This window comes from Amblyraja radiata, chromosome 5 (assembly GCF_010909765.2).
Source record: "Amblyraja radiata isolate CabotCenter1 chromosome 5, sAmbRad1.1.pri, whole genome shotgun sequence".
Classification (NCBI taxonomy): domain Eukaryota; kingdom Metazoa; phylum Chordata; class Chondrichthyes; order Rajiformes; family Rajidae; genus Amblyraja; species Amblyraja radiata.
The window spans coordinates 85,375,425-85,397,959 of NC_045960.1; the positions used below are offsets into that span (position 1 = coordinate 85,375,425).

The 22,535-nt window shown below is 44.1% G+C and overlaps 1 protein-coding gene across 2 annotated transcripts in view; it reads right to left on the reverse strand.

Annotated features, from left to right (window-relative positions):
• Positions 1-22,535, reverse strand: part of dcdc2c (doublecortin domain containing 2C) — a 114,338-nt gene that overhangs the window by 60,703 nt on the left and 31,100 nt on the right. For both annotated transcript variants that reach the window (XM_033021655.1, XM_033021654.1), the window contains exons 6-7: positions 11,538-11,669; positions 5,022-5,168 (exon numbers count right to left, since the gene is read on the reverse strand). In XM_033021655.1, coding sequence (XP_032877546.1) covers positions 5,022-5,168; positions 11,538-11,669 — 279 coding nt within the window. The remainder of the gene's footprint in view (positions 1-5,021; positions 5,169-11,537; positions 11,670-22,535) is intronic.

Consider the following 22,535-nt stretch of genomic DNA (forward strand, 5'->3'; position numbering starts at 1 on the left):
AACATTGTGCCCGTCTGAAGCTCTATTTATGTGATTGTTTGCTGACCATCACACAACAATGATCCCTGCAGTTGCGATAACCATGCATCACTGTTACCGACACTATATATTGTCATGTGTAAGTGCATTGTTCAATCCATTTCTGACATAACACTGTGTCCTCGCACCTTTTGTGTCATCTTGACAGAATGACCAATTACACGTCAACGTTTCTGACAATCTTAATTCTGGTAAAGAGATCTTTTCAGGTATCAATGGTCAGGCTCAATCTGTTCAAAGAAAGGTCTTGTCGTGTGTCATTGATTCCACTCCTGGCAAGAGGCCAAAATGTACATCAATGTTCCTGCTTCAAGCCCTTTCAGGAAGTCTGTTAATGTATCAGTATTCTTGGCGTCACTTCTGACAAAAGCTCGTCAGGTTTTAGTGCCACTGTCTCACTACAATCCAGGTGACAGACCTTGCAATGAAACTGTGCGTTTGGCTGCTCTCCCGGAGTGACTGGATCCTACACTGCCGCTCATTTCATGGCTTCAGTACTGTCACAAAGATGTATCCCACTGCTCTCAATAAAGAGGAATAGTGTTGTATTAAGGCACCTAGATATAATGCCTGCCAGAATCCCTCGTTCTGTTGGTGACCCCCAGCTCTGAGTTCATCCAGATGTTCTATCGCATATCAGTCACGATAGGAGCACTGCTGCCAAGTGTCCACGAGCAGGAGCTGGGTTTGTCACTTGAGAATATCGACTGATCTGTATCAGGCCACAAAAGCTGTTAGTGACACCGTCAGTCAGCAGGACCCGAAAATTCAATTCCCGCACATTTTACCTAGACATGGACCATCTCAGACACCTTTGCAGACATCTTCATCTTTGCAGAAAGGCTCTGACCTGAAACGTCATCTATTATTTTTTTTCCAGAAATTATGCTTTTACCCTCCAAGTAGCCTTTATTTTTTCCTCTCTCTCCATCCCTCCCCCATCCTAGTTCTCCGACTAGTTTGATTGTCCTCCTGAAAATCTACCGGTGGCGCCACGATGGCAGCCTCGCCAACAGTCTATCTGTCTTTTCGTCTTTTTTGTTATTTTTAATGTGTTTTAAAAGTTTGTGTTAATGTTCTCTGGTTTGTTTTATATGTGGGGTGGGCGGGGGAAACTTTTTTTCAATCTCTTACCTTGGCGGAGATGCGATTGTTTTCCGGATCCTATGAATGAGGAAAGACATTCTTGCCATAGAGGGAGTACAGAGAAGGTTCACCAGACTGATTCCTGGAATGTCAGGACTTTCATATGAAGAAAGACTGGATAGACTCGGCTTGTACTTGCAAGAATTTAGAAGATTGAGGGGGGATCCTATAGAAACTTACAAAATTCTTAAGGGGTTGGACAGGCTAGATGCAGGAAGATTGTTCCCGATGTTGGGGAAGTCCAGAACAAGGGGTCACAGTTTAAGGATAAGGGGGAAATCTTTTAGGACCGAGATGAGAAAAAGAAATTTTACAAAGAGAGTGGTGAATCTCTGGAATTCTCTGCCACAGAAAGTAGTTGAGGCCAGTTCATTGGCTATATTTAAGAGGGAGTTAGATGTGGCCCTTGTGGCTAAAGGGATCAGGGGGTATGGAGAGAAGGCAGGTACAGGATACTGAGTTGGATGATCAGCCATGATCATATTGAATGGAAGTGCAGGCTCGAAGGGCCTATGTTTCTATGTTTCTATGTTTCTATCTGCAGTCGCTCAGCGGCCTAACATCTACGAGCTGGCAGCCTTGCTCGGGACTGACTTTGAGCCCCAACGCAGGGCCGTGGACTTACCATCGGTGCTGATCCCTTGCCTGGGATCGGCGCTCCCGGTGGATTTCACAATCGAGGAGCTCGCAGTCTTGGGTAGAGACGGATGTCGGGAGCTCCAAAATTTTCCTTGATCCTCAACCCCTTTGATCTCTCATTTTCACACCTTACCCTTCCATATCATTATGTCATACTCTCCCTGATTCTCAATCTGAAGAAGGGTCTCGACACAAAACGTCACCGATTCCTTCGATCCAGAGATGCTGCCTGGTCTGCTGTTACTCCAGCATTTCGTGTCTGAGTTACTCCTTCGACAAATAATATCATTATGCAAAACTGCCAGGCAACGAACATTTCTAAAAAGATAGTGTCTAACTACAGCACCTATGTATGACATTCAATGGCATTGCAGTACTTCCCACCATCAACACCCTGCGAGGTACCACTGACCAGTAATTCAACTAGACTTGACTCATAAATACTGTGGCTACAGGGTAGTGGAGAGGATGTGTATCCAGAGGAAGTGATTTACCTTCTGGCAGCCCAAACCATTTCACAGGTCGAGAGCATGGTAGAAAACCGTCCTTTTTTCGGGATGAGTGAAGCCTCGACACACAAGAAACTAAACATCATCCAGAACAAAGATGCTCACTTGACTGGTCACCATCCACCACCCTAAACATTCACTCCCTCCACACTGGTGCATGAGGGAACAAATATTGTGCAGTCATTAATGGACCCTCAGTGAGTGCTGTTTATAAAATATACATGCTGATGCCTTGTACAAGAAGGAGCAGAGCTGGCTGTACTTCTTGAGAAGGCTCCGCTCCTTCAACATCTGCAGTAAGATGCTACAGATGTTCTACCAATCGGTGGTAGCCGGTGCCATCTTCATCGCTACGGTGTGCTGGGACAGCAGGGCAAAGCCACGGACGCCAATCGAATTAACAAACTCATCAGGAAGGCTGGCTCCGTCCTGGAAGTGATGTTGGATTCATGGGGCGGTGGTCTTGGAGGGGAGGATGCTCCTCAAACTGCGGAGCATCCTGGCCATTACAGATCACCCCCTCCATGACACACTGGTCAACCTGGAGCAACAGACTGGTTCCATCAAGATGCAGGACAGAACGCCACAAGAGATCCTTCTTCCTGGTGGCTATCAAACTGTATAACTCCTTCCCCTTCTGTCGTGGGGTAGACTGAGACTGAGACTGACCCCACACCCATATTTTGTGTTTTATGGTTGTTGGCAGATCAATTTCCCTCCTGGGATAAATAAAGTTCCATCGCATTGTTACATCAGTTCCTCGCCCAGGCCATTCTGGCAGCATATCTCAAACTTGCAGCCTCTCAAGAGCAGAGTCTCCTCAACACTTCCATTCATGCCAATAGAGCTTTGTAAGTTCATATCTACACGCACAGTGGCCCAGCGGCAGAGTTGTTGCCTTACAGCACCAGAGACCCAGGTTCGATCCTGAATACAGGTGCTGTCTGTATGGAATCTGTGACCGCGTGGGTTTTCTCCGGGTGCTCCGATTTCCTCCCACACTCCAAAGACGTACAGGTATGTAGGTTAATTGACGTCTGGAAATTGCCACAAGTGTGTAGATAGAACTAGTGTATGGGTGATCGCTGGTCGGTGTGGTCTTGGTGGGCCGAGGAGCCTGTTCCCACTCTGTATCTCCAAACTAAATTAAACTAAAACTAAACAGTTGATTATTTTTCTTCCACATCAGGTGCTGGCATAACTAAAAGGCATGTTGATGTTCAGATAAAACAGAGAGATAAATGCAGCTAAGAAATGCAAATTGACATTTACATTTTCGCCATAAGACAGGATTGATCTCGGCCTTTAGTTTGTTGAACAGCCAGCTACTCACCCTCAAAATGCCGAGGGTCCATTTACTGCTGACAATTATTGGTCATCTTGATTTAACTCACTGGATCAAGCCTAATTAGTTAAACTGTCCCAGTCACCATACAGTCCAGATTGAGTAGAGGTGGGACCACAACAAATTACAGACTGGAGAGGGAGAAGTTGAGAGGGATCCAAGGTAATGTCAGTCCTGATTGTTTTCACGGAAGAGTACTGGCGCTCTTGCTGGCTTACCAATAAATTCCAAACTTATCTTTGCTAGGGCTCTTTGGCTCTGTGGCCTGTACATAGAAACATAGAAAACAGGTGCAGGAGGAGACCATTCAGCCCTTCGAGCCAACACCGCCATTCATTGTAATCATGGCTGATCGTCCCCAATCAATAACCCATGCCTGCCTGCTCCCCATATCCCTTGATTCCACTAGCCCCTAGAGCTCTATCTAACTCTCTCTTAAATCCATCCAGTGATTTGGCCTCCACTGCCCTCTGTGGCAGGGAATTCCACAAATTCACAACTCTCTGGGTGAAAATCTTTTTTTCTCACCTCAGTCTTAAATGGCCTCCCCTTTGTTCTACGATTGTGGCCCCTGGTTCTGGACTCGCCCAACATTGGGAATATTTTTCCTGCATCTAGCTTGTCCAGTCCTTTTATAGTTTATAGTATATGTTTCTATAAGATCTCCCCTCGTCCTTCTAAACTCCAGTGTATACAAGCCTAGTCTTTTCAATCTTTCCTCATATGCCAGTCCCGCCATCCCAGGGATCAATCTCGTGAACCTACGCTGCACTGCCTCAATCACAGGCTCCAAACCATTTTATCTTAAGTTTAATTCATGTCCTATTTAATCATGAAGTTTGCTTATTGAGGTTCTCTTACTAAAAACACAGTACCTTTCATAATGGAGCCAAAAGCTGTCTGGGTTTATGGGCAGTGTAGCTACCAACCCATTTTGCAATTGGTAACCAGGTAACACCAGGTAAATACTTGTAAATAATCCCCATGGGCTGAATGCATCCCACACTATACATAACTTACTCTTGGTGTCACGCTAGTGAAATACCTAAACATTAGGTGACAACAATATCACTATATGATGACACAGAGATTTTGATATATTGTCTGCAGTAAATTAAATGATACAATATATTTTTGTGCGTAAGTATACTCTGCTATGCTCCAGAACTGCTTTCCTCCTGGAAATTTGACAATTACTTTAAAAACATTAAAAGGCAGGTAGCAGTTAATTTTGCATTACAGTTTAATTTATGCATTTAATAAGACACGACATACTTAGCAAAGTTTTAAGCACTGTTATAAGCTCAGCCATCGTCGAACTGAGTGTGTTGTTTGGAACTCACCCTTGAGTCTCTCGTACTGTAATTTTCTTTGACTGGACTTGATAATAGGGCAGCTTCTTGAATTTTTCTGATCCAACAGCCACATAATATTCATTATTTTCTAATTCAGCTGCACCGAGTAAGGGCCTTCCATCTATTGTGCAGAGTCTGTGTGTTTACAAACAAAAATAATTTTAGTCTTTAAAAAAAAATCATGGTATTAACTCCGAGTGAGTTTCTTTTAATGAAAGCGATTAGGTGGAGGTGATGAAAAATTTAAAAGGTATGTTTTGGCATAGATATTCTGCCAGTTTCTCCATCATCAATTGAAAATCCTACAGTCTTTTACATCTTTTCAAGGTTAAGAGGAAAAGATAAATCAGCCATGATTGAATGGCGGAGTAGATTTGATGGGCCGAATGGCCTAATTCAACTCCTGCAACTTAAGAACTTATGGACATGAACATGACCTTTCCTATCTCTTCCCCATCTGGTTGATCTGTTCAACATCCCTCCCCCATTGTTATTACCTTCAATTCTCTGTCTCCACCTTTCCGCTCACCTCCATACCTGATTACCTCTGCCCAATTGTTTCTCCTCATCAGGAGGATCTTACAGCAGGATCTTGATCAGCTGGGCAAGTTGGCTGAGGAATGGTTAATGAAGTTTAATGAGGATAAGTGTGATGCATCGCATTTTAGGAAGTTAAACCAGGGCAGGACCTTCACAGTGAATGGCCGGGCCCTGGGTAGTGTTGTACTGCAGAGGAAACTCAGAGTGCAGGTACATAGTTCCCTGAAAGTTGTGCCACAGGTAGATAAGGTGGTCAAGAAGGTTTTCATTGGCCTTAATCAGAGGGAATTGTGATATTGGGATGCCATCATCCAAAAAGTTAAAGTTACTGATGTTATGTTACCATTGGTGAGGGTGGATTTGGAATATTGTGTGTAGTTTTGATTACCCTGCTGTAGGAAGCAGGTTGTTAGCTGGAAAGAGTGCAGAGAAGATTTTCGAGAAAGTTGCCAGGACTTGAGAGCTTGAGCAATAGGAAGAGATTGGGCAGGCTTGAACTTTATTCCTTGGAGCACAGGAAAATGAGGTGTGATCTATTGAGGTGGATAAGATCATGAGAGGATTAAATAAGGTAAATGCACAGTCTTTTAACTAGAGTAGGGGAATCATGAACCAGATTACATTGGTTTGTGGGAGGGGAAGGATTTAATAGGAACCCGAGGGGCAACCTTTTCACACAGAAGGTGGTGGGTTTATAGAATGAGCTGCCAGAGGAGGTAGCGAGACAGGTACAATAACAACAATTAAATGACATTGGGACAGCTACATAAATAGGAAAGGTTGAGAGGAATATGAGCCAACTGCATTATAGAACAGAGAGACTTAAGGGTGCAGGTATATACTGTAGTTCCATGAAGTTGGAGACATGGTGGAAAGGGTGGTTGGGAAACCATTTGGCACATGTATCTCCATCAGTCAGGACATTGAATAGTCTGAAAAGGGGTCTCGACCCGAAATATCACCCATCCCTTCTCTCCAGAGATGCTGCTTGTCCCGCTGAGTTACTCCAGCTTTTTGTGTCTATCTTCAGCTCCAAATAAGCTGTGTTGCCCGTTTCTGATTGGTAACATCCAAAATGCCATGGATACGTACAGTGGAGTCCAACCAGGTTCAACACACATCCGGATATCACATTAATTTTCAGCAATGTTTTAATTCTCTTCATGCAATGAGACACGTGAACATTTCCCTTTACTGAAGCCTCTGTGCTATTTAACGGAAAACACAGAGCAGTTCTCAGTCCAATGCTGGGAACCAAACTTGGGTGTGTTTCCTTGAAGTGATTAACTTGTTTGCCTCTATTTGAGGCGAACCATTCCACTCACTAGTGTAGCAAACCTCTTTGCACACCTCCCTCTTGACATCTCATCCGACCCCTGTCCTGCTGCCGCCTCCCCCCCCCCCTCCCCCACACCACCACCACCTTCCCCCCCGATCCTCAACCCACACATTATTTGCACATCCAAACCAACCTGACAACCTGGCAGTCAATCCCACACCCACACTCCATGCCCCGCCCCCTTTCCCACCCAGCTCCCCCCGTCAACCCCCTCTCATCGACTGCCCTCGGCAACATAACTAGCACAACCATCCAATTGTAACTCCAGTTCTGCAATTTTTTATATGGGATTTTTTTTTTAGGATGACACAGTGACACAACTGGTAGAGCTGTTGCCTCACGACGCCAGAGATCCAGGTTCGATCCGCACCTCAGGTGCTATCTGTATTTTCAGGTACTCCCTGTGACTGCGTGGGATTCCTCATGGGTGCTCTGGTTTCCTCCCACGTGCCAAAAATGTGTAGGTTGCTTGGCAAATTGGGCCCTAAATTGCCCCTCGTGTATCCAAAGAGGATGCAAAAGTGGGATGGCATAGAACTAGTGTGAACAGGTGGTTGATGGTCAGCATGGACTGAGTGGGCTGAAGGGACTATTTCCATGCTGTGTCTCTAAGCTTAGGATGTCGATATTTTAGACTTTGCCCCAGATTTGAAAAGACAAGTGTAAGGAATTAAAGTACCCACCATGTGAAAAGCTGCACAGTTGAAACCCTACATGTTTCAAGTATATTAGACACAAACAAAACTATCTAATTAATTAAAACAGTGAGATGCCACTGATATTTCTATGATTGGAACAAACCAGTAATACATAGTAAATGTGACATCAATGACACCAGGAAGACAAAGCTTTCAATAAACGGTGAAGTGGTAGAAGAATAACAATCAGTAAAATCATTCAAAATATTGTTTGCAAGTGCTATCAGCCACCATAGCTGTTTTTCAGTAGCCTGAGGACATAATGTTCAAAGTGCAGTTTCTAATATAATAAACACACATAAAGTTAAATAATTCCCAACAGAATCAGCAAACCTATTTGCAGAGATGTCCTTTATGTGTTTGAAATCTCCTCAAATGTACTTTCACCGCAGGGTTGGTTGGGAACTTCATTTTGTTTGCCAGATTGCAACTTCTAGTAAGCACCAGTCATTTACACTTCAAACCCCAGATAACAAAAGTGTCAGTCTACATGTCCCTCAGATGCATGCTTGTTGCATACATATTCTGTTCAGGTTGCTTGAAACATAGGTAAATCAGCAAAACTATCAAGTACAAACACTATTACCCTGGTGCTGATGAAAGGTCATCGACCCAAAACATTCTCATTTCTCTCTCCATGGACCTGCTTTTTACAACATTTTCTGTTTCTTTAGATTATTATCCTAGTGCATACATTTTTACATCATATATGTTTGACGCGGTAATCAAATGTCTAGATAATGGGGTTAGGAGGGAGAGATAGATCAGCCATGATTGAATGAGGACATAGACTTGATGGGCCGAATAACCAAATTCTACTACTATTCCTTATGACCTTACGACCTAGAAATAAAGCATTAAATGCTGTAAATAGCCAGTAGGTCAGGCAGCATCCACAGAGAGAAACATTGTACTCCTCACTGGACATTCCTCTTCTTGCGTATGGCATGCACAGCCTAAAGTTGTAGGATAACTTGTTCTATTTGATCTTATTTGAATGTGCACACCAGGTAGATTGCATTTGTCGAAACAGGGTGAAGGTTGCAATCTCCCACCCCATGGATTTCATTGAACTGTATTGAAGGAAACAGGCAGGTGATTTCCCAGCAACAGTGATTCAACGGATATGTTTTATCCCCAAGAATATTTTGACTATTAAATCATGGAGCACATCAGACTTCCAGATGTAAGCCATATCCCCACATCTGGCTTGGATATTAATAATATGATTCTAATGTCTCAAATCAATCAAATTGTGAATGTATTAAAAAGAATTGTTGTTATTAATATGATCGCATGCTGGCAATAAACTGCATCTCCAATTCAGTGAGAAATAGCGTAAAACTGGAGATGGGATTACTCCCATCATTTGACACAGGGGTTTGTACGTCATTCAAAAAACCAGTGGAGAAGGGACAAGGGAATGGGAACAATTACACGGGTCTTTTTACAGTGGTGACTTTTTATGATGGGCTTTAAAGCCTGTTTCTACACTGTAAAGTACAGTGATTCTACCATATATATATATATATCTATAAAACAAGAAAATCAAAAGCTTTCCACTGTACCTCAGCACATGTGAGAATACTATTGTGACGTGACAAAAGGGCAGCATGGTGGCGCAGTAGTAGAGTTGCTGCCTTACAGCGCCAGAGACCCGGGTTCGATCCTAACCACGGGTGCAGTCTGCACGGAGTTCTCCCTGTGACCTGCGTGAGATTCCTCCAAGATCTTTGGTTTCCTTCGACACTCCAAAAACATTCAGGTTTGTTGGTTAATTGGCCTGGTATAATTGTAAATTGTCCCAGTGTGTGTAGGATAGCGTTAGTGTGCAGGGATTACTGGTCAGTGCGGACTCGGTGGGCCGAAGGGCCTGTTTCCGTTCTGTGTCTCTAAACTAAACTAAACTAAACCTAAACTTCAACCTAAATTCAGGTCATACTACTGAATAGGGTGTCTGAACTAATATCAATTTAGGACAATCTCAAATAAAATTCTGGTAATAGAGGTAATTTTTGCCATAGATTTCAGGGGTCAAGAATTTTTTTTTTAAATGAGCATTTTACCTTAAAACTTCTATAATCCATTAACGCAAATTCCCATGATATTTAATGAGATTGTGCTGGGAGTCACTGGAATATTTCTAGCCGTCTAAATGCAGTGCATTCAAGTCGACAAAAAAACGTTGTTTCATGGCAACAATGTGATAAAAGAGACAATTTAATTTCCACTGCTGCATTCCAGTTAATAAGCTTCATTGTTATTCGTAATCATAGGTGGAGGATGACAGCCTGGAGATTCACTTGGTACAAAGGAATTTTATTGAAAGTTCAGTTGGTAAACAGCACCCTCACCACACCTCTACATATTTGTTCAAAATTCTCAGCACTCACATGGAAACCCCTGAGCCCAATTCATGTCACTTGCACAAAGTCCAACCAGGAATACAAATCCAAACACAACGTGCGAACCTCAAACTCCGATCTCAATCAACGCTGAGATCCATGAAGGGTACAATAGAGAGCCTCAACCTCTAAATTGTTCCCACCGAGCTCCTCACCACCCTGCCCTCTTTCTCTATTTGGTATTTAGGGTTCTCCCCCGATTCCTTTGTGAAACAACCTCTGCCCCACAAACGGATCATCTCCTCAGCACAAAACGGGCGATTACCTGCCAGCCCATCAACCCTAACCATCTCCCCATTGTCATTCTTTGGTAAATCATCTCCCCGCTTCCGAAGGCACTCTCCCACCACCTCTCAATAGACAATAGAATATAGGTGCAGGAGTAGGCCATTTGGCCCTTCGAGCCAGCACCGCCATTCAATGTGATCATGGCTGATTATCCCCAATCAGTACCCCATTCCTGCCTTCTCCCCATATCCGCTGACTCCGCTATTTTTAAGAGCCCTATCTAGCTCTCTCTTGAAAGCATCCAGAGAACCTGCCTCCACCACCCTCTGAGGCAGAAAATTCCACAGACTCACCACTCTCTGTGAGAAAAAGTGTTTCCTCTTCCCCGTTCTAAATGGCTTACTCCTTATTCTTAAACTCTGGCCGCTGGTTCTGGACTCCCCCAACATCGGGAACATGTTTCCTGCCTCTAGCGTGTCCAAGCCCTTAACAATCTTATATGTTTCAATGAGATCCACTCTCATCCTTCCAGAGTATACAAGCCCAGCTGCTCCATTCTCTCACAGCATATGACAGTCTCTCCATCCTGGGAATTAATCTCGTAAACCTATGCTGCACTCCCTCAATAGCAAGAATGTCCTTCCTCAAATTAGGGGACCAAAACTGCACACAATACTCCAGGTGTGGTCTCACTAGGGCTCTGTACAACTGCAGAAAGACCTCTTTGCTCCTATATTCAATCCCTCTTGTTATAAAGGCCAACATGCCATTTGCTTTCTTCACTGCCTGCTGTACCTGCATGCTTACTTTCATAGACTGATGTACAAGGACCCCCAGATCCCATTGTAGTTCCCCTTTTCCCAACTTGACGCCATTTAGGTACAATCTGCCTTCCTGTTTTTGCTACCAAGGTGGATAACCTCACATTTATCCACATTAAACTTCATCTGCCATACATCTGCCCACTCCCCCAACCTGTCCAAGTCACCCTGCATTCTCATAGCATCCTCCTTGCAATAATTTGTTACTTTGATCTCATGGGAGACTCAAGAGTCAAGAGTGTTATATTGTCATTTGTACCAAAACGGAACAATGATATTCTTACCTGCAGCAGCCAACATTCGTGTTTTGCACTGCATAACTTGTGAACTCTGATATTTCATCTCTGTGGCATTTGTATTTATTACTTCCTAATACTATTTAAGAATCTCCAGTAATTACAGCCACAACGGAAACACGGTCACGTCTCAGTTTTGTTCAATAGCTGACTCGGTTTGCGAGAGAAAAGGCTTACCTCTGAGTAGCTCCGGTGCGCAAATGGACTTTGTCCGTAATCAAGGCAAGGACACGATTCCAGTCTTGAACTGTATGTTTTGGTAGAAGTAATCTCACGGGTGGTATCAGCAGGTCGCCATTGGTAAAGATACTGATGCCAGGTGGACGATGCAGGTGAAGAAGACAAAAACTGGTGTTAGATCACAAAATTATTGTTTCCCGTTAATTAAGGCAAATCTTACATCCTTACAAAAGTTATTATAAGCAAGAAAGAGCAAATAATCAGGCAGTATCAGGCAAAATGCGGGATGGTTGCCATCTCCCTTAGTTCCAAGAGAATTTTATAAAGACATGGAAACTTAAATAAGAAAGAAAAAGAAAAACTACTGATAAACAGAGAAAGAGAATAATAATAATAATAATAATAATAATAATAATAATAATAATAATAATAATAATAATAATAATAATAATAATAATGTTATTGTCATTGCACATAGGTGCAACGAGATTTGGTATGCAGCTTCCATCCTATCATCATAACTTAAACACCTAATAAAATTTAGATACTCCGAGAAACAGGATTTATTAAAAAAAAAGAGAACAGTAAAACAGTGCAAATATGTCTGTGCCGGGTCGATGTGCGTGAATACAGTTCATGGGGGTGGGGGGGGGGCACTTAGCAGGGCCGGTTCAGAGCAGCAATAGATCTGGGGATGAAGCTGTTCCTGAGTCTGGAGGTGCGGGCGTATAAGGCCTTGTAACGTCTGCCGGAAGGTAGGAGTTCGAACAGACTATTACAAGGGTGTGAGGAATCTGCAAGGAGATGATTAAACTGGGCAATATTCAAAATAAAGGACACAAAATAAAGGGTGGCATAATTCGCTGCTATTAGACATGAGGCCTCACAATGCCAGAGACCCAGGTTCAATCCCGGCCTCAGGTGCTGTCAATATGGAGTTTGCACGTTCTCCCTGTGACCGTATACAATTTCCTCTGGGTGCTCCAGTTTCCTCCCACATCGCAAAGCTGTGCAGTTCAACTGCCCCAATAGCCCCTACCTCTGTGTAGGGGGTGGATGCAAAAGTGGGATAACATAGCATTGGTGTGAAGGTATGATCGACGGTCGGCATGGACTTGGTGGGCCAAAGGGCTTGTTTCCATGTTTTATCTCTGAACTAAATAATGTGACATGCCAAAGGAATCAAAGATATCTAAAGATGCAGTAAAGATGCAGTAACTAGAGGATATGGCGACAAAAATCAGGATCAATACAGTATCTTGGAGGAAAAGCATCTCATATTCCACTTGGGCAGCAATGGTATGAATTTGATTTCTCTAACTTCAAGTAATCCCTGCATTCCCTCGCTCTCCATACCTCCCCCAGTCAAGTCACACCAGTTTGTCGTTCTCACCCAACAAACAGCTAACAAAGGACTGTTTCCTTTATCATCATTACTTGTTTGCATATCTTTCATTCATTGTTCTATATTTCAATTCAATTCAATTTAAAAACTTTATTGGCATGATAAAAAAACATTGTTATATTGCCAAAGTATAAAACATGACATACATGTTTAAAATGCATAAGTATAAATACAAGTATACAGTGCATGGATAGATATGTCCCTGTACATAAACTCACAATAGGCCTATAGCCCTGTATTGATTGCATCTCTTTACATCATTGTCTATATCTCTCGTTTACCTTTCCTATAACTTCCAGACTGAAGAAGAGTCTCAACCCAAAACGTCACCCTTTCCTTCTCTCTGCCTGTCCCGCTGAGTTACTCCAGCTTTTCGTGCCTATCTAGCCTTATGTGCCCTTTACAGTATACTCGAGATGTGCAAACTAATCGGAACGATTAAGTAAATGGCAGTAAATCAAACTAATGGCGCAGCAGTAGGGTTGCTGCCTTACAGCACCAGAGACCTGGGTTCGATCCTCACTACGAGTGCTGCCTTTACGTAGTTTGTACCTTCTCCCCGTGACCTGCATGGGTTTTCTCTGGGTGCTCCTGTTTCCTCCCACACTCCAAAGACGTACAGGTTTGTAGGTTAATTGGCTTTGGTAAAATTGTAAATTGTCACTAGTGTGTGTAGTAGTGTGTGGTGATCGCTGGTCGGTACGGACTCAGTGGGCTGAAGGGCCTGTTTCCTCGCTGTATCTCCAATCTAAAAAAAAATCCCCTTCCCAGTAACCAGTCCTGAAATTCCAGAGAACCAAAGGGAAGTACAAGTTCTCGGCATCTATCATTACAGTCAGGGCAAGAAAGTAGATGAACTGTAACATTATTACAACAAAATTGCAGGTGATTTATGTTCCAACGAAAGGAAGGCGTGAATTGACATGGCATTTTATCTCACCTCACAGAAGTTGTCAAAGGTATGTCATATCTAATCAACTTACTGCTGAGTACAGCAAATGTTAAATAGGCTCTATTCCAGCAATTAAAAGTCAAAAGACCCTCACCCTTACCACTTAAGGTGAAAAATTGCTGTTAAAGTCATACTTGCAATGCAATCAGGAGACATAAATCATTTATTTGTTGATGTCGTCCAAGAAGAAGCATGATGAAGTGAGCTTCCAATTGCCCCTGACTTTATTGAAGATGGTGTGACAGATGTGAGCAGCTGCTGTGAATCTTCTGCCAAGGTACAGCCCAATTCACAACCCAAACTTAAGCAGAAGCTGTTCCTGCACTTGTTATGATGGTATTAGTGCTACTATAGCTCATGCCATAACAGCAGCCTTCATTCCTCCATGGCAGTGATGTTGGCTCTGATTGTCTTGTGAGGGTACATTTATCCAGCCGTACTTAATCTCTGCCAAGGGCCAAACTGGAAGGCCTGGATCAAAACTGAACCTTCAGCAATGGGAACACATTAGATGGATCTGATCGATTTCATTCTACATTCAGCTGACCCATATACTTTAATTAATCATCAAATAACACTCATTAAAATGTTTCCTTTCTGCGGGCTTTATGGTGAATGAACTCATTAATGGAAGCCAAAAAGATGTGGAACCAGACGATGGGCCGAAAGGCCATATGCTACTCCCATCACTTATGACCTTATGACTCCCTCATTATGTAGGGTGCACTGTGGGATCTTGGTGTGTGATGACTCATGGAATCATCCAGATATACAGCACAAATACAGACCCTTCAGCCCATCTCATCCAAACTGACCGAGTTGGCAATCCAGACTTGTCCCATTTGATTGCTTTTGGCCCATATCCATCTAAACTGGGTCCACTGAGTGGCGCCGTCAGCGATGGCAGCTCGCCAACAGTCTGTCTGTCTTTTTGTCTTTTTTGTTTTTATTTTTAGTGCGTTTTAAAATAATGTGTTATTGTTCTCTGGTTTGTTTTATGTGGGGGGTGGGAGAGGGAGTCAGGGGAAACCTTTTTTCAATCTCTTACCTTGCCGGAGATGCGATTGTTTTCCGGATCGTATCTCCGGTCGCTTTGCGGCCTAACATCATGGAGTTGGCGTCCTTGCTCGAGACTGACTTTGGGCCCCACCGCGGGGCTGTGGACTTACCATCGGAGCCTGCGATCTCTTGCCTGGGATCGACTCTCCAACCGCGGCCTGCGGATTTCAACATCGAGCAGCTCGCAGCCTCAGGCAGAGACTGATGTCGGGAAGCTCCAAAGTGGCAGGAAGTTCGACTAGCCCCGACCCAGGGTCCGGTCGCCCGGTGCGGAGAGTTGAGATCCCCCCGAAGCAGGAGCTTGATCGCCCCGATGCGGAGGGCCCAACCGCCGGCTACGTGAGCCAAGATTGACCCATCAATGGCAGGCTCGAGGCCCCCGACCGTGGGAGAACAAAGAAAGAATTAGATTGAACTTTTTTTTCACCTTCCATCACAGTGAGGAATGTGGAGGAGTCACTGTGGTAGATGTTTATGTTAAAATGTATTTTGTGTGTCTTGTTGCTTTTTATTGGTATGACTGCTGGCAAATCAAATTCCTCGTATGTTGCAAAACATACTTGGCTAATAAAGTATGATCATGATTGTGATGATTATGATTAAACTGGTCCCATCCACATATCTGTCCAAATATCTTTTGAATGTCATAAATGTATCAGTCCAAGGTCCTCCTTAAACCTCTCCCCTCTCACTTTAGAGTCCTCTCCTCAGGGAAAAAGACAGTGAGTGTTCACTTTATCAATGCCGGTCAAGATCTTGCACACTACAATAAGGTAACCCCTGAAACTACAGACTTTAAAGACGCAATGTGGAAACATGCCCTTCAGTCCACCCAGTCCACTCCGACCAGTGATTACCCCAAACACTAACACTATCCTACATACTGGGGCCAAATTCACAATTTACTGAATCCAATTAACCTACAAACCTGTATGTCTTTAGAATGTGGGAGGAAACCGGAGCACCCGGAAAAAATCCCACGCAGTCACAGGGGGCGCATACAAATTCCATACAGACAGCTCCCGCAGTCAGGATCGAACCGGTCTCTGGTGCTGCAAGGCAGTAACTCCACTGCTGCGCCACCGTGCCGCCCAACCTTCTATGCTCCAAAGAGAAAAGCCCCAGCCTATCCAACCTTCCCCTGTAACTCAAATCCTGGTATCATAGATTCATTTACAGCCCGATGAGCTGTAACTGAATCTTTGTAACCAGGATACACATCAGTCTCAGCTGGGTACACATCAGTCGATGTGCACCAATACCCGACACTGCTATTGCAGCCGCTCAGTATACACACGCTTCACACAGTGGGTGGGCTTCCATTCCAAGAGCAGTTGTGCCTGAGAGGAAGAGGCTTTGCTCCAGAGCTAGTTACATGACCAATTCTTACAAGAACCACTATGTGAGAGGTTGCCGCTGAAGTCAACCATGAAACAAACTTTCCAGCACCAATACAGCATCTGATATTGTTGCCAAGCTTTGCACTTTGTTTGAGGGTGAAGTAAAGGGACACTGTGTACCCCACTGTTCACCTCAGCTCCCCACCCCCTCCCCCACAGCATGTGGCCCCCATTCCCATCTTGAATCTACTATTGCTGGCGAATCTAGCACACTGTTAGAAGTAGGTCCCATTTAGATCTGTAGGAAGGAACTGCAGATGCTGGTTTAAACCAAAGATAGACACAACATTCTGGAAAAACTCAGTGGGTCTGGCAACATCTCTGGAGAAAAGGAATAGGTGACGTTTCGGGTCGAGACCCTTCTTCAGACCTGACCGGTCTGATCTGAAGAAGGGTTCCTGGTCTGAAGAGGGTTCTGACCTGAACCATCCCCCCATTCCCTTTCTCCAGAAATGTTGCCTAACACGCTGTGTTACTCCAACATTTTGTGTCCATCTTCCATTTAGATCTGCTGCTTTAAGAGTTCCAACCCAGCTGGTGAATTGTCCTCTGAACTTTGTGCTTCCTACAGTATATGAAACTGGATATAGACACTGGATACTGCTGTAATTGGCACAGCCAGGCAGAAGGTCGGGATTCCCAGTGCCATGCACCTTTACCCTTTGCATGGGAAAGGAAATCACTCTCCTGCAGTAAACCAGGATGGCGGGTCCCCTGGGAGAACGTCCTTTTAAGCGGTTTTAATGCACGCAAGCATTTCTGGATCATCATCTCTTAACATCTGAGTGGTTGTGGTGAAGTTAGTGGAGCTGATATCTCATATTTCCAGCCTCCCCAGTTTCAATCAGTACCTCCCGTTTCAATCAGGATGGGTTTCCCAGATGCCCGGCTTCCTTTCCATCCCCAAAATGTACAGGTTAATGGGCTAATAGCTGGTTGGTCATTATAAATTGCCCCTGATATATCGGCGAGTGGTATAAAGAGGAGGGAGTCGAGATGGATCTGGGAAGAATAAAATGAATTAATCTCAAATAGTGTTGATAGTCATCTTGCATAATGGCCATTTTACATGTTGTATCTGTCAATGAATCTGCCTTCTTTTGCTGGACTCCACCAGTGCATGTTTTTGCATCGGATTGGTAAAATGTATACAGCAGTCATCCTCATGTAGATATTTTACTGCCATGTCACTGGACAGAATCAAACCTTCATATAATGAATGAATGAATGAATACGTTTATTGGCCAGGTATTCACATACAGGGAATTTGCCTGGGTGCTCTGCCCGCAAGTGGCAACATGGCATATAGTGTTTCAAAGGACAGTACAGCACATGAACAGACCCTTTCACCCACAATACCTGTGCTGAACATAATGCGACAAACTCTTATCTGCCTGCACATATCCCTCCATTCCCTGCATATTCATACCTCCAATTTCCAATTACCTCTTAAATGCCACTCGCATATCTGCCTCCAATACCAGCCCTGGTAGCACATTCCAGGCAACCACCATCCTTTATGTTAAAAAAAAACTTACTCTGTGTCTCTCCTTTAAACTTTACCCCTTTCACCTTAAAGCTATGTCCTCTAGCATATGATTTTTTTCCATCCAGGGATAAAGGTTCTGACCGTCTACTCTATCCATGCCTCTCATAATATTATATACTTCTTTCACATCTCCCTGCATCCTTCGACATTCCAGAGAAAACAATTCAAGTCTGTCCAACCACTCCTTACAGCTAATATCCACTAATCCAGCGTCATTCTGATTAATCAAGTTACATCACGACTTCATGACTCTTCTACTCAATGTCCTGACCTATGAAAGCAAGCATACCATATGGCTTATTTGCCACTCTATGTACTAGTATTGCCACATTTAAGGAGTTATGGACTTGGACCCCATGATCCCTCTGTGCGTCAATACTGTTAGGGTCAAGTCATTAATCATACATTTCTCCCTTACACTTGACCACCCAAAGTGTAACATCTCACACTTGCTCAGATTAAACTCCATCTGCCATTTCTCTGCCCATATCTGTAGCTGTGTACTTTTCGACAGCATTCCTCATAGTCCACGTCCACAGCAATCTTGATGTCCTCTGCAAACCTACTAACCAACCCGTCTACATTTATGTCCAAGCCATTTATATATATCACAAACAGCAGCAGTCCCTGCACAAATCCCTGTGGAAATCTACTGGTCACTGAACTCCATCCTGAATATTGTCCTTCTACCATAACCCTATTAGTAAGCCAGTTCCAAATCCATATGACTGTTAATACTGCACATCTTAATCTTCTGGCTAAGCCTACCACGGGGGACCTTATCAAATCCCTTACTAAAATCCAGGTAGACAACATCCACTGCCCTACTCTCTTTGATCACCTTTGTCAACTGCTCAAAAAACTTACTTAAGTTAGCAAGACACATAACGCCACCACAACTGACAGCATTAGTCGTCATAATATCTCAACATCAAGTTCCTTTGGGCCTATCATCTTTACATTACATTCTAGGATACACAGTGACATCTAGTGGTGTAGGTTAGCCATGTATCAATTCATTACTTGATTACTGGGAAATTTACTCTTCCTGATAGGAGTGTGATTAATAGATGTACAAACTCATGAGAGGAATAGATTGAGTAAACGCACACTCTTGCCCAGAGTCGGGGAATCCTGAGCCAGAGGATATAGGAATAAGATTTAACAGGAATCTGATGGATAGTTTTTCCACACAAAGGGTGATGGGTGTATGGAAAGAGCTGTCGGAGGAGATAGTTGAGGCAGGTACTATTACAACGTTTAAGAATCATTTAGACAGGTACATGGGTAGGATAGGTTTAGAGGGATAAGGGCCAAACGCAAGCAGGTGGGACTAGTGTAGATGGGACTGTTGGCCGGTGTGGGCAGGTTGGTCCAAAGGGCCTGTTTCCACACTGTAAGACTCCATAACTCAATAGCTTTTCAGAAATTCACCTCAAGATTCAAGAGGTAAACCACCACCCTGTCATTTAGGAAAGTCCTGACAGAGGTCTTGTCCTTGTATGTCCCAAGTTCTCTGGACTCTCTTACTCAGCATTGAGAAGGGCTTATGCAGAAGGGATATCAAATGTCAAATGCTGCAGCAGCTCTTGAAGAAGTTGTTGCAGTCATACAAGGGTACATTTGTCTGTAATAGGCATTGAAATTGCTTGTGATGAAGAAGTCGCAGGCAAGGTTTTTGGGGATATTACTGTGTAGCTTCACACAACACGAGCCCAGAAGGCAGTGGCATAACTTGCACCCCTGTGAATCCCGAAATGGGTCTTGTAAAGAATGGAGCGGCTGGGCTTGTACATTCTGAAGTTTAGAAGGATGAGAGGATACCACATTGAAACATATAAGATTGTTAAGGGTTTGGACACGCTAGAGGCAGGAAACATGTTCCCGATGTTGGGGGAGTCCAGAACCAGGGGCCACAGTTTAAGATTAACGAGATAAGCCATTTAGAACGGAGACGAGGAAACACTTTTTCTCACAGAGAGTGGTGAGTCAGTGGAATTCTCTGCCTCAGAGGGCGGTGTAGGCCATTCAGCCCTTCGAGCCAGCACCGCCATTCAATGTGATCATAGCTGATCATCCCAAATCAGTACCCCGTTCCTGCCTTCTCCCCATATCCCCTACTCCACTATTTTTAAGAGCCCTCTCTCTTGAAAGCATCCAGAGAAGCTGCCTCCACCGCCCTCTGAGGCAGAGAATTCCACTGACTCACCACTCTGTGAGAAAAAGTGTTTCCTCGTCTCCGTTCTAAACGGCCTACTCCTGCACCTATTGTCTATTGTCAAATGCTTTACTAAATTTCACGAATGCAACATCCACTCCCCTCCCCTCAACTTCGTCACTTCCTCAACAAAAAAAACAATCAAATTTGTGATACAGGATATCCCCTGCACAAAGCCATGGAGAACCCAGTGAGTTTAGTGAGAGATAGAGCATGGATACAGACCCTTTGGCCCATCGTGTTCATGCTGACGATTGATCACCCGTTCAAACTAGTTCTATGTGATGCCACTTTTCACCCACTCCCTACACACCAGGGCCAATTTACAGAACCTACATGTCTTTGCGATGTGTGCGAAAAACAGAGCACCCAGAGTAAACCCATGTGCTCACAGGGAAAATGTGCAAACTCCACGCAGACAGCACCTGAGGTCAGGATCGAACCAGAGTCTCTGGTGTTGTGAGGCAGCAGCTCTACCAGATGATATTTGAGAGGGACTGGGCAAGATGGTTGACGAGTCAATAGCAGTACCTCAGGATACCAGAGGAATGTTCCCACTTCCCTCACCATTCTTCAACAATTAATGCCAAGCGATCAGAACTCTCCAGCTGACCCAGAGCAGGGAGTTAGGACTTGGGTTCCATAGATCATACGAGGAAACAAACCTGGTACACAGTGTGTGTGCGAATGTGTGAGAATACAACAATGTGCATCTCTTTACCTCTGTGAAGAGAATGGACATTGTTGCATAACTTTATTAAACTTTACACCTGATGATACATTTTAAACCTCACAATAATCTGATCCCTAGCGCCATCTGGTGGATTTCTTTGGCTAATCATGAAGCACAAAACATCTGAAGAGAATTCTCTAATTCAATTTTTACTGACCTATTGTCAGAGCTTGGCTTTTTTTTTTAATTAGCTTATAAATACATAGATATCTTGTGTGTTTAGCTTACTATCTCACATATGATCAGTTTTTTTATTATATGTTCTCAAGCAGGGGGAACAAAATAATTTAGTTTAGTTCAGAGCAACGGCGCGGAAACATGGCCTTCAGCCCACTGAGTCCGCACCAATATGCGATTCCCGCACATTAACATCATCCTACACACACTGGGGACAATTTACACGCCCGTTGGCAGGATCGAAGTGCTATAAGGCAGCAACTCTACAGCTGTAGCAACATGCTAGTGCAAAAATTAGATTCCTAAATTTTCTCCTTCAAATCTGTTTCAGAATTGTGGTGCGAGGAACAGACGCTATGCCGATGACAATAACACCAACACACCCATCGTAGGGTGAACTGACGTGAAGAAAACAAATGGCATGTTGGCCTTAATAACAAGAGGAGTTGAGTATAGGAGCAAAGAGGTCCTCCTGCAGTTGTACAGGGTCCTAGTGAGACCACACCTGGAGTATTGGGTGCAGTTTTGGTCTCCAAACTTGAGGAAGGACATTCTTGCTATTGAGGGAGTGCAGCGTAGGTTCACGAGGTTAATTCCCGGGATGGCGGGACTGTCATATGTTGATAGATTGGAGTGGCTGGGCTTGTATATTCTGGAATTTAGAAGGATGAGAGTGGATCTTATTGAAACATATAAGATTATTAAGGGTTTGGACACGCTGGAGGCAGGAAACATGTTCCCAATATTGGGGGAGTCCAGAACCAGGGGCCATAGTTTAAGAATAAGTGGTAACCCATTTAGAACGGAGATTTGGAAAAACATTTTCACACAGAGAGTTGTGAGTCTGTGGATGCTGGTTCTCTGGATGCTTTCAAGAGAGAGTTAGATAGAGCTCTTGTGGATGATTGTGGATGATCAGCCATGATCACATTGAATGGCTGGCTCTACTCCTGCACCTATTGTCTATTGTCTATTGAAAAGGTTTGTTTACCTTTTAGTGAATGATGTTGGTGACGAGAAGGTCCTGCTCCACATGGGGGCGCAGTCCCTCATTGTCTGTGAGCAGGTGAGCAGACTCGGCCTTGTCCCGGCAGCTCTGCCATGCTCCAAAAGGGGGCTCTGGTGGCCTCAGGCTGGTCCCAGCAGCTCAGTCCCCCTCTCTATGAGGGCACAGTCCCTTGTTATATGTGGGCAGGTGAGGCACAGTCAGTCTCAGGTTTGACCCGAAATCTCGATCTTGGCCTTGAAGGGATGGCGTTGGTGGTCTCTGGCTTGTCCGACAATAAGGGACTGCTCTCCCTGTGGGGGGCACAGTCCCTCATCGTCTGTGGGCAAGTGATGGGGAGCTGGCAGTCTCGTGCCGGGCCCAGCAGCTCAGTTGTGCCTCCAACAGGATGCAAAGGCAGTCTGAGCTTGAGTCTGAGTTTAGTTTATTGCCACATGTACCGAGGTACAGTGAAAAGTTTTTGTTGCATGCTATCCAATCAGTTGAAAGACAATAC